The sequence below is a fragment of the Pieris brassicae genome, chromosome 13 (assembly GCF_905147105.1).
Source record: "Pieris brassicae chromosome 13, ilPieBrab1.1, whole genome shotgun sequence".
NCBI classification, from domain to species: Eukaryota; Metazoa; Arthropoda; class Insecta; order Lepidoptera; family Pieridae; genus Pieris; species Pieris brassicae.
The window spans coordinates 1,653,764-1,667,426 of record NC_059677.1 but is presented as its reverse complement, the minus strand read 5'-3'; the positions used below and the strand labels follow the sequence as shown (position 1 = coordinate 1,667,426).

General features: G+C 35.3%; 1 protein-coding gene across 12 annotated transcripts in view; it reads left to right on the top strand.

The window, feature by feature from the left end:
• The window catches only part of LOC123717656 (neurobeachin), a 468,381-nt gene that overhangs the window by 282,640 nt on the left and 172,078 nt on the right, over positions 1-13,663 (top strand). For 8 of the 12 annotated variants that reach the window (XM_045673751.1, XM_045673755.1, XM_045673759.1 and 5 more), the window contains 13 exons: positions 278-385; positions 1,374-1,527; positions 2,899-3,078; positions 4,121-4,209; positions 4,419-4,559; positions 5,710-5,820; positions 6,270-6,363; positions 6,790-6,881; positions 8,397-8,595; positions 8,776-9,011; positions 9,776-10,084; positions 11,776-11,908; positions 12,803-12,939. In XM_045673751.1, the coding sequence (XP_045529707.1) occupies positions 278-385; positions 1,374-1,527; positions 2,899-3,078; positions 4,121-4,209; positions 4,419-4,559; positions 5,710-5,820; positions 6,270-6,363; positions 6,790-6,881; positions 8,397-8,595; positions 8,776-9,011; positions 9,776-10,084; positions 11,776-11,908; positions 12,803-12,939 (1,983 nt within the window). The remainder of the gene's footprint in view (positions 1-277; positions 386-1,373; positions 1,528-2,898; positions 3,079-4,120; positions 4,210-4,418; positions 4,560-5,709; positions 5,821-6,269; positions 6,364-6,789; positions 6,882-8,396; positions 8,596-8,775; positions 9,012-9,775; positions 10,085-11,775; positions 11,909-12,802; positions 12,940-13,663) is intronic. The other 4 variants (XM_045673752.1, XM_045673757.1, XM_045673758.1 and 1 more) reach the window with 4 other exon arrangements.

The window sequence follows — 13,663 nt, the reverse complement described above, 5'->3', positions numbered from 1 at the left end:
ATTATATATTTTTGCTATTAATGGCTTCGAATCTCTTCGTATCAACCGTGGACAAGAAAATGATGGCTCGTAATAGAAAAATGTGACTCGTAACGAAAAAAAACTGTGACGGTAATTTTTTTTCCCAAGCCGATAAAGTTTGACTTCAAAAACTGGGTATTTTGAGTAGCAATTTATAAAAATTATAATATATTTTTTTTTTATAAAAATGGATTTATAAAACAAAAATCTTCCTGAATAAACAATATCCGTTAAAATTTTGTGAAATAATTTTCAGAGCGTAGTCGCGAGTTTAGCAGAAGCGTCTAGTCCCGTCAAGGACCCAGAAAGGCTGTTACAAGACATGGATGTTAATCGTCTCCGAGCCGTTATATACCGAGATGTTGTAAGTGACAAACGAATAATTATCGTACAAATTTAATTTAGATTGATTCCTGTTAACTCTACAAATAACATTTTTGTTATAGAATTAAGGGCAGGGCTTTCAGGGGACTGATCTCACTTCTGTTAGATATCTTCTAGACCTAAAGTTTCGCCACAATGCTCTACTCAATACTCAAGCATCACTGTCCTGTGATCATTATCCAAAGTCAAGATGGTGCCTCGATACCACTTAACGCATTTGATCTGCTGTGATTGATTGTTTTATTCTTTTAGTAATGGTTACAAACAAAACAAATAAAGTTAAAACTCTTAAAAGTAATAGAAGGAAACTTAATTAATAACCAAAGCAACAATAAACATTTACGATAAATTCAATTCAATTTCAAAGATTCTTTAATTTGTTACACAATAATTCATAATGTCTACATATCCAGTGTACATTAATTCCTGGAATGTAAAAAACTTATAACTAGACATGTTTTTAAAAACTTATAGAACAGATAAAACTATAGTTATAGTGTTTCGAAAGGTTTAACAATAACAAACTTAATTTAACAATGAGGTAAACTACCTTGGAACTATGCAATCTTTGGATGAGATTTGAATTTTTGACATGCCTACATTGAATAACTAAAAATAAATACGGTAGAATATTAAAACCAAATATTTTTCAAACAAAATTACTTTTCATAGGACTAAGTTTCGGAGGTATTTACGACCCAACACATATATAACAGTGCAATATGTGTATTCTAATATAAATACACATACACAAACGGTAAACTGACAAATATTTTGTTTTAAATCAGTTAAGAATTGTATACGTTAAGTTTAAATTTCATTAACGAATTTTGTTTTAAATCAGTTAAGAATGGTATACGTTAAGTTTAAATTTCATTAACGAATTTTGTTTTAAATCAGTTAAGAATGGTATACGTTAAGTTTAAATTTCATGAACGAATTTAACATTAAATATTTGAATTTTTCAGGAGGAAACGAAACAAGCTCAATTCCTATCACTAGCCATCGTTTATTTTATATCAGTCCTTATGGTGTCGAAGTACCGCGACATTCTAGAACCTCCACCACACTCCACTGCGTCAACAGACTGCGCACGTCGCATTCACCACGCCCACGAACACGGTTCGTATACGTTGGCTGAGTTGAAACAATAGTATATATAATGTACAAAATGTCGTATAAATAATCAAAATTATTACTCTCCACACTGGTTTTGAATAAAAACGAAACATGTAACTACATGTCATGATCACAGAAATCGGGATTCATACGAATCTTGATGCCGCGTTTTTATATACGGCAGAAAGCGTGTGCTGCCATCTATCAATAAACTCAAGCAACTCTTTATTATTGTAATAGCGACTTTACAGCTTTGAGTTACGGTGTAGTTTACAATAGATTATTTTGCAATGAAATTGAAAGCAGTTTTGTGATTTGACTGTCGTTTAGAGGTCTAAAACTGCGTTATTTAATTTTTTATAAGGCAAACTTCTCAATACAATTAATGAATATAATAAAACATCGAAATGAATAACGCCATCTATCGACGGCGATAGGAACTTTTATCACTTTTTGTTGCTATAATTTTCGATTGTATATGTATTTATCTTTTTTATTTAATTTGCTATATTACTTTTTTAATCCCTATTTAATATAATTATATATTATATGCTTAATATTACGACTGTCTATGAATAATGTATATATTTCACTAATTAGCTCGGTTTATTTGGTAGTTATCATACAAAAGCATTCCTATAGTTTCATTAATTTGCTTATTTTTCATGCTTTATTGCACTTTCATAATAATATTTTCTAGGTAATCAGGAATAAATCTGTTCAAGATATATTTTAAGCAGTCGAAAGCTAAAGCAAATTCACGTTTCATACGTGACTTATAAATTTCCTTGGGAGGTGTTCCTTTATATTGACGATATAATTATTTTATTAGTGTATAATTTTTTGTTTTTGCCGTTGTATTAATTGCAATATTCTGCTATATTAACGTATACATCAGAGACCTTATCGAATTTTCTTTAGCTTCTGACTGCAATTCGAGCCCTAGAAGGCGTATATCTGACATATCATGTTTCCTCTTTTACACGCCGCTTGATACCGCGTCACGTTGGACACTGGTAACGATTTCGTTTCTATCACACTGCGATGATCATACATCGACGCACACACATTTATCCTATTTATCCTTAACATCATCATTTGTATATCTCCGTCTACCGTCTTATTGTTTCTGCCATTTTCAATGCTTCATTTGGTCCTCTTCCTTAACTTTTACAAATGTGGCAAAATCTCCTTCGATATATTCTAATAATTTCATTTTTGACTTCCATACCTTTGTTTCTGTCGTCGGATGTATAACGTTATCTTCTAAAACAACTCCTTCCTATCATTTTGCTACCTTCAAAATCATTCCTTGTACGTAAACCTTTTTTGGGAATTGGGTTGGTCCTTGGTATACCTTGGTCCATGGTATAGCCGGCGGGTCCCGGCCCCTTTTCGCGCAGTGGTCGCATCACGTCTACCCGCAGTTCCTGGGTGGTGCGCAGGCGGCGCGTCACGCGCACTGCAAATTGGATTGCGCGCACATTAGCACTAACACGCACGCGCACGCTCGCATCGCTAGTTACCACCGCGCACATGCGCACGGGCACGCAGGTAAACGTGTGGCCAGACGCGTTCGCATCTACGTCTTCTCTTCAAATCAGTGGTAGAAAGTAGGAGGAACACAGAAAAATGAAGTCTAAAATTTCTTGGATTTGTAAAATAACAGATGAAAATGTACCTAGAATGTCTGATGAACATAGATTCAGGTTTAGGCCTAGAAAGTAGATATTACATATCTATATATGAGCGTTAACATGTCGTGACAACAATCAAATCAAAAATGGCAATCGCACTAGAAGATGATATTAGATAAAAAAACTTGAATGCTTGAAAGTTATGGATAAGACACTTATGATATTACATTTAGAAGCAATATATTTATTTCATAAACCTACAGATAAAAGATAACCCTACAGGCATTATGCCATAGATAAAGCCAAATATACTAACAACGTCATTAATTACCATTAACAAAAAGACATCTACGTAGTAAAAAAACAATAATAAATATTAAATACGTTTAACTTGAGGGACTGAATGTTGGGTGTGCTTATGATGCAGGTGATTGAGCGCTATGGATATTCTTGACACTCCTTTTAAGATTACGCGATAGCCTAAACAAGAAAAGGCTTTTGATTGGTTGATGTATGTCCGGGCTGCGCGATACTAAACTTAGTTTTTCTGCATAGTTGATGTTGATGTGAGAAACGTGAAACAGCACGATTACGGCTCTTGGCATGTTATCGGCGATAAAACTGTTGTCATATATGAAAGATGCTTTGGTATCGCTTCTAAGCTTCAGCTAATATTTCGTGATGCGAGCGCTGTCAACTAATTCATATGGTTTGCGTCCGTTATTTTGTCTCTTGATTTTACCAATAAACTTTAAGAGTCAAAATATCCAATCCACACGCTTTCGCCATTGCTATCTTGTTCTTTTTATTTGCGATTTCATTTATTAAATCATTAAATGTTTCAATTTTAGAACATTTGGTCGCTTCTATGTTTGCTGAACATGATTGTGTCATGTTTCCGCTTTGAATGCTGCCTGATCTCTTGTAGCTTCTAGTAGATAATATAATTTTCATTTCAGATGAAACAGCAGAAGACGTTGAGTATGCTATGATTGTTGTTGACGAAAACAATTCCACCGCTCACGACCTGGACTCACCGTCCATGAAGGTACTTCGCTTATAACCATTCAGCATGGTTTACTTAGTAGATATTTAGATTTAAATTCGTAAAAGCATTTTTAAACCGTTAACAAATTGGCATGTATTTAAAAAGTAGAGTTATAGAAGAATGGTACCAATAATTTGTCAGCGATTTGCGTAGACGTGTTGACGCTTCTTACATCCATTGTTATTTTGCTGTCGCGTTTGTATATAAAGGATGGCGAAAACATCGCGAAAATTGAAACCACCACTGATGAAGTGAAACCATCTGAAAATACCCTAGAAGTTACTCCAAGCGCCGAAAGAGAGGAACCGCTGTTCCAGTCGAGTTTGAGAAGACCTGCGCGCGCGCCCAAGGTGAGCTAAGGACCGACCGATGTTCTAGTAGTCTCTACTCTTCTTTCTACCTTCGGTGTCCTAAGGTTTTTGAATCTTGTACATCCTTACGATGTCTAGATCGTTCTAGTAATTAGACAGTGTGCCACTAACTTATACTAATAATTATTTACCTTTGTAAGCCTCCCAGCTCCAGATCAAAAACACTATCGGGAATCACGGTGTCCGTGGTCAAACTGGTTCGTAGTTACACCTCTTTATTGGTTCTTGAAGCCTAGTACAATGATGGCTATCCAGTTCTAACACCTCATTGGTTCTTGATGCCTGGTACTTTGAGAGGCTATTTAGATTTAACACCTCATTGGTTCTTGAAGCCTGGTACTTTAAACAGATATTTATATATAAAATCCCGTTGGTTCTTAAAGCCTGGTACATGTAACGGCTATCCAGATCCGATCTTGACACACCTTTAATTTATACGTATACGTTACGTATACTTCACGTTTAAAAATCACGTGTGACGCTCGGCAGCTGTGAAAAATAAAAACGCTAGCACAGCACACTACACAATTTTATCGCTAAACAAAAAGATTTTTTTTGTTACACCGTTAAATATATCTTAAAGTTTATTGACATATATTAACACAGCTTTTGAAACTTAAAGTATGACACTCGAAATAGATTAATTTTAATTACCCAGTTATCAAGGAATAATTTATGGAATAACGTCAACGTAGTAAGTATTGCTATATACAGTGATTAAAAACATAATTTAGCATGTAAGCATGTTTGTTCTATTGCTTCGCTTTTTCCACACATCTTTTGTCTCGTTTGCATGTCCACTCCCACTATTTCTCTTTTTTCTACTGTGTAAGACTGACAAATGTTATATAATATTGAGTAAAAGTTTCAAAAGAACTTGATCAGATTTTGTTATCCACTCTTCAATATATTCGTAACGCATTAACTCATAGACTATGCTTCTTATAGCCTGGTACTTTTAATAACTAGATTAACACTTAGTTGGTTCTTCGAGCCTGGTACATCTAACAGTTATTCATTCTCATTTGAGAATGAGGAAATACAGTTCAGCGTATTTCAATTAAAATTTTTAATCAATAAAATTTAAGCTTGTGTTTTAAGTTTTCATAAGATAAGTCCAAATTAACAGAGTGTGGATTCCATTGAGGACGCGGGGTCGTTCCATCTCAACTCCACAGAGACCACAAATAATGATCCAGAGACATCTAGCGAGATTGCTTTGGACGACAATAAACATCCCGTAAGTCATGTAGTTGATAGAATGCGCTTTATAAAAGTATTAATTTGTCAGGTAGTTACTAATTGTCGCCAAAGATGGCGCTGATAACATCATTGTATATTATTATATATAAACTTTCACCTTTTAACCTTACCCTTATTGATAAAGAACTTAACTAAAATCCTATGTCTCCTTTTGTCGAATTGTATTCACGCAGTCATGAAAAGAGATAAGTACTGTACTATACAGGATGCATATAGACTGTTAAAGTTAGTAACGTAACTTTAAATAAAACTAGCTAATTTATATATTTATATATTTATAAAACTAGCTATTAATCGAATAGTTAAAGAATAATTTTAAAATTGGAAAGATTTAAACTATCTAAACGAATTTATTTATATTCTTTAATTTTAATGATTAATAACAACTATTGCAGTTACTATTGTAGATATTATCGTAAATTTCAGGTGAGTAACGACGAGTCGTGGACTGACGTGAATTTGAATGATGACGCTGAACGTGGTCCAGCCACTATTTCTGGAAGACCGCGAGATCATGAAGGTACAAAGTCATGTTTGTTATCAAAACTAGTCCTTGCGTTATAGGTACGCGGAGATCGCTTGGATATCCTCGTAATGATTTTTTAACCGAGGTGTAAATTTCATAATTCAACTGTTTATATATTTTGAGATATTCCAATGGTTGTAATAAGGAAACAGGTCCAGGAAACCAATCTGATGATGAAGATTATGTAATGATTCCTACGAAAACCGTTTTTTTGTTTAAATTTATTATAACTCGAATTATTTATAATTAATTAGAATTAGAAATACGACATTATTATTAGTAAAAGGTTTACTGGAACTACAAAATTATTGTTTTTAATTTCCCTTTTTTTTAATTCTCATAATACGCACATAATTTGTATGATAAATTTTATCGTGATTATATATGATAGCTTTGATAATTTTATATATGTATTTACAGAAATAGAGAAACAAATTCATCTGCGCAGTGAGCAACACGTTCAACGTTTGCAAAATCGTAACTTACAAGCAGCTCAAAGGCATTTACATCAGGTAAATATACTCCCTGTTTCTACTGCATATCAACAGCAACTTCGCAAAAGTCATTGCTGTTCGGATGACAGCACTGGGGATACTCTTTACACTGGCCGGGCAGGTATTTCTCGGGCTGTTGTCTATGAGTACCGTAACAAGCTTGTGTCCGAAGTCGGAACTCTATGTGGAGTCTCGGACTGAGGTAGACTAAACCTAGTCCAATTTAACCCCAAGGAGAACTGCTCTTTTCGAAGACACTATTCTTATTCTTCAGCCAGCATCGGAATACTCTGCGTTTACATACCGAACGACGTTCAGTTTCGCGGTCATTTGGAGGAAAAGGCTAAATTAGCCTCCAAAAAGCTTGGTGTGCTCAGCAAGGCGAGACGGTACTTCACTCCGGGCCACGGCTTGCAACTCTATGAAGCCCAAATACGGCCCCACATGGAATACTGTTCTCACCTCTGGTACTGGGGGCTCCCCAGCTCCTTCCACTTGACCGTATTCAACGAGCGGTTCAAATCGTCGATGACCAATCCATCTCCAAGCGGCTTGATCCTTTGGCGTTGCGTAGAGATGTGGGGTTACTCTGCATCTTCTACCGCATTTACCTTGGAGTGTGTTCAGAGGAGTTGTTCGGATTGTAGCTGAGTTTCATCATCGGACGTCGAGGCAGAACACAAAATTCCACCCATATCACCTTGACGTCCACCGTTCCACGACTGAGCGTTTTTCAAGGCAATTTTTGCCGCGCACCACCACTATGTGGAACCAGCTGCCCACTACAGTATTTCCGAACCAATTTGACTTAAGGTCCTTCAAGAAAAGAGCGTACCAATTCGTAAAAGGCCGGCAACGCACTCGCGAGCTCTCTGGCATTGAGAGGTATCACTTAACATCAGGTGAGCCTCCTGCAAATATGCTCCCTGTTCTATAAAAAAAAATATGATATTCTGGTACTTTGATATTCATTTGTAAGAAATCCATTACTTATATAAAATGATTTAATCAAAAAATATTAAAAAATATCTTTATACAGTTGTTGGCTTAGTTAGTGGCTTCATCTCTGAGGTCGTAGATTTAAACCCCGGCTATGCGCCAATGGACTTTCTTTCTATGTGAACTTTCGTTCAAAAGCTGAATGAAAACATCGTGAGAAAACTGGCTTGCCTTAGAGCTAAAAACTCGACGGCGTGTGTCAGTCACAGGAGGTTGATCACCTACTTGCCTATTAGATCATGATTATGAAGCTGTTATAAAAATCTGAGGCCCAGGCCTGTTTGTATGTTCATGCCGGTTTATTCCCGGGCGATGTCTAGCTTGGTTGTAGGTCATCTAAAATCGAGTATTATTCTAAATCATTAAATGAAGTTCTAATTTAAAATAAACTATATTTATTACTTTTGTTTTTAATTTGCCATATTTTTTAGAAAAATCAATAGCTGTATTCTGTTTTGTCAATTTATTAAGAAATCAAAGTGACAAAACATAACTGAAACTTGGCCAGCTTCTAAATATTGTATGTCAAATCAGCAGGAAGCAGCAACCACTTGTAGCGATAATGCAGGCTGTGAAGTCACGGGTGTTGGAGCTCGTGAAGCCTCTCTCACACATAAATTAGAACGTGCTTTGGGTGCTGTATGTCCACTACTGCGTGAAATTATGTTGGATTTTGCACCGTTTCTGTCAAAAACACTCGTTGGCAGCCACGGACAAGAGCTTTTAACTGAAGGCAAGCAGTATTCAATATCTTACTTCTTTCGTATTATATTTTTACATAAGACCCATTCTCTCCTATGTTTTCCTGGTAGTATAAAAAAATTAACGACTAAAACAAACAAAAAAAAAATCTATCAAATCTTTTATCTTCTTTCTGTTGCTGGTTGGATGTCTTTAATGTGTATAATTCCAGGTCTTCAAACGTTTAAAACCAGCACGTCTGTGGTGGAACTGGTGATGTTGCTCTGCTCTCAAGAGTGGCAGAACTCGTTACAGAAGCACGCTGGCCTGGCGTTTATTGAGCTGATCAACGAAGGAAGATTGTTATCTCATGCTATGCGAGATCATATTGTTCGAGTCGCTAATGAGGCGGAGTTCATACTGAACAGAATGAGAGCCGATGATGTTCTTAAACATGCTGATTTTGAGGTACTTACACAAACAAATCCAATAAGTAAGCAGACGTGAAAATGTCTGCCAAAGACCCTTTGCCACATAGATGACCGACTTTTAAGCTAAACATGAAAGATTGAAATATTTTTTTTGTATAAATAGAACGTAAAGTTTTTATAATTACTATTATCAAGCCTTTATTACTGACGCTCAGTATAATATATATCTATATGTATATAAAATTCTCGTGTTACAATGTTCGTTCCCATATTCCTCCGAAACGGCTGGACCGATACTAATGATATTTAATGCATATTCAATAAGACGGAGAACTGGTTACTATCTATCTTTCAAACCCCTTAGTGATAAGGCTTGTCCACCCCAAACAATCGATCAACCCCTATTTTTATTATAGTATATAGGTTATTTTTATTGTACTAAAAAAATGTTTCCTGGAAATAATATAAGCGACGTTTTCCGGGTCAGCTTAGTTAGTATACATATAAACATTTGTTTAAGTTGCATAACCTAACATAATGTAAATTTATCAAATGTGCCGATTTTGTTGATCAGCGTGACGCCTAGGCCTCTTCCAGCTGCCTTCATTCTTTTCTAATGTATTTATTCTCGTAGTATTTGTCATATGTATTGTATATATATTTATTGTATATGTGAATATTATATATATGCTATTATTACTTTACTTTCATCAGTTAAAATCATTGTAATTGATTATATATTCTAGTACTTATTGAATATTGGTATCAGGATGACATAAAGACGAAAGAGAAAATTCACAGTGCCTCTGCGGTACATGGGGCGGCGAACGCGCGGAAGAAGAGCGGACGTGCGAGCGTTTAATTGCTGGAGCGAGACGCCGAGACACGGCTTCCGCTGCTCGTATGCTCGATAAGCTTCACCACGCTTGCGCCGCTAGCTGTGGTGGTAGCGGAGCGCCGTCTTGCGAACATTGGAAGCTGGATTCATGGGAAGACGACGCGAGGAGACGTCGCCGATTAGTTCCAGACGCTCGCGGAAGACGACATGATGAACGCGCGCATTCTACACACCATGCCCAGCCACACCCACCAACAGATGCTATATTACAGGTATAACATTATTAATTAGATGAGGCTCTTGTATGTAGAACTATATAGTTGTACACACGTAAGAAGTGAAACTTTATGAGCTTATGTTTCGAATACTGATCTACTATATGCAGAAATTTGTTAAATAAATTAGATAAAGATTAACAAGGATTTTATTATCATAGACTCATATACAAATATTACTAAGATTATTACAGAATTCAATTAATTGTAATAGAATTATTACTATCATTGTTATCGTTATTATATATTTTTGTTATTAATGTATTCGAATCTCTTCGAATCAATTGTGGTAGGGACAGGAAAAAGATGGCGCGTAACGGAAAAATGTGACGCGTAAATTTTTTTTCAACGACGATTAAGAAGTTTCAACAATTGGTAAATTTTTGACCTATAAGTCAGACCTCTGAAAAGAAAAAGAAATTGATTTTTTTTAAGTTTTAGATTTCTTGCTACCTCGTTGACAACACTAGATAACTATATTCATAATTTTTGTATATGTAGCATAGTATTAAGTTTATAATATACAGTATGCAAGTAAATTGTTGGTACATTTATTACCGGCTACACAATTACTGGGGAACAAAGTCGTAAAATCAAAATCTTATTTATATATAAATATATATTAATCTATTACTAAGTATATTACATATACAATAATATATATATATATAACTACAATGTTAAAACCATCCAGTAACACCACCACCCGGTAATATTATTATTACTCTCTTTTTAAACTGTCGCATTAACTTTTTATGATTATTTGGTAGAATTACATTCTGGTTTTTGCTCTCTATCTCAGGATATTAAAATTGTAAACGAATATTGTCCACAAAATAATTTCAGTATATATATAAAGACTTTCGTGGTATTTTTCAAAGTGTTTTGCAAAAATTCTTGAATAAATTACAGCCATAGTCATCACCGACATTAAAATAGTCGTAAAAGTGCTTTACGACTAATATATATATAATATATATTTTTACCTACAATCTATATATATATATATATATATATATATATATATATAAATGAATCCCTATTTACCTTGGTCACGGCATCACGCGTGAACGGCTGGACCGATTTCGCTAATTCTTTGTTTGTTGTGTTTGTTATTGTCAGGAGAAGATTATGAAAGATTAGCGGAAAATTTGAAAATTTAAGAATACTTTTGTTACGATAGCAATTTTTTTTATTTACTTCAAACTTTTTTGATGGTTACATCGTGGTTAGACGTTAGACATACCATTGTCAGAATGCGTGCTGCAAATATCGTCAAGAGGATGTAATAAAAAAATAATATAGTTTAAACAAAATGCTTCGATCGTATTTATTATAAAAATACATATAAAATAATTACAATCGCTAATTGTTTGTGGCATTAATCTTGAAAATCCATGTTTTCACATGGCCAGTTATATGTCGCCTGTTACCAAACTATATATATACATATATATACGCACCAGAAAAACATACAAAGAATGTTGTTTATCATAAAGCATTTTTAGCAGTTAATTATACTAATTCGATATCAATATTTATAGTTAAGAGAGGACAACGTCTGTCGAGTCCGCTAGTCGTATAAATAAAACAAACACATAAAAACTTATAAAGTAAAGCCTTATTAGTCTAAAATAAGGCACCAGGCACTAAGCTTGACTAAGGGTCTAATTTGTCGAAATTTCCAGGCGACAGAGGAACTCCACGCGCGTATAGCGGGCGTGTCGGGTGGGGCACAGTTACCGGCTGCGCCTGCGCAGGAGTTGCTCGATGACGCTGAGTTACTCATTGATGAGAGGGATGCAGAACAGGATCTTAGTGGTAAAGTTGGATTTTATATTACTTTGGTAAATTCAATTAATATTTACAAATAAGAAGGTATTTGGAAGGTATTTTAAGGTGGTAAGTATTTTTAAGGCAAATGGATGATTTTAGTAACATTTATGCCTACGTAAAGTATATAAACATCTTGTATTTTTATGTGACCCTAGTAATCTCTAGCAGGGTGAAATCTGAAAAAATAAATGTATTAAAATTTATTTTATTATTAAGGCTTCGTTGCGTGCAGGAATATAACACAATTGGCATAAATGAAAAGGAGGGCTCTTCCAGGCATCCACTATGAGAAACAAATTTAGCAAGCACAAGAAGTGCAGAAATACATAAGACATACAGTTATTTCCACAAAACTAATGGAACAAAACAAAGCAATATATTCTTGAAGCCTTGTTGAATGTAAAAAAAATATAAACGACATAAACAAATGGTGACTTTCACCAGTATCATACTCGAAAGAGATCTAATCTAAGCGTAATACCAACCAGGCTCCAGAAGATAAACCACGTATATGGAAATTGTATTCGTTTTTACAACAAACTCCCAAGCGAAATAAGAGAATTATCACTAAATAAATTCAAAGCCCTCGTTAAACGTAAATTATAAAGCTTTTTATAAATTTTACGATTATAATATGATCCTAATCTTTGGGATTGATTTGCTCCAGCTCAAACAATGTGTATGACTCAAAGCTTGGCGATTAAAAAGATTGGCGGACAGTTTCCAGCCAGTTCTTTTTGCCCGCTCTACGCCCTTGCGAACTGGTAGTAAACTTTAGAAGCAATTTAACATCTTGTCTGTTGACGTTCACAAGTGTACTCGTTCACCTATATGAATAAATTTATTTTAAGTTTTTGACCTTCATTTATATATTTCCAGGTCCCGTAAATATGAGCACGCGCGCCCGTCTGGTATCGGGAGGAATGGCCGCTCTCGGCACATTGTCGCTGACAGCCACTGAACTATACTTTGAAGTGGACGAAGAGGATCCAGAATATAAGAAAATTGACCCTGAGGTAAGTGCTGCTGAACGTGTGTAATATAAGAGGTTTTCAAAATTTTCTGCTGCAGCCCTCATTAAGGGCTAAATAGACCGCCCCCGTACCATATTGTTAGCACGGCGCGATACAATTCACCCGATGGGGACATATACACCGAACGGACTTAAACACCCCCCTCGCGACCGTGTAACAAAAGCTCAATCAACGAACGAATACGGACGAAATACAACAAAGGTGTTGAGTTGATAATGCCTACTACGTATACGTCTAACTTTTGTAATATATAAAAACAAGTCCAACTCAAAAACTATTACGGTTACACCAATATCAAGAATGATTCTAAATGGGTGGAATGTTACAGTTCCTGGTACAAATATGAAGTGATAAGGTTCACATATTTATTATCCGATTGCTAAAAACCCTAGAGTCCTGGAGTTGTTCGGATTAATACCTGCAGCTGAGTACCACTGGTATCACCTCGACGTCCATCGTTCCAGAAATGAGCGTTTTTAAGGCAGTTTCTGTGGTAGACCTAAATGAACCAATTCGTCTTCAAGAAAAGAGCGTACCAATTTCTCTTAGACATTGAGAGTGTCCAAAAATTAGAGTCCGTACTCAGTGACATCCAACAGCGATGGTTTCGTAGATGGTGACATCAGCGGATATTAATAGGTGGTCTTAAGTTCATACAAAAACGTCTTGTCCGCTTATTGTTGAGTCTCTTTAAGACTGGTACGTA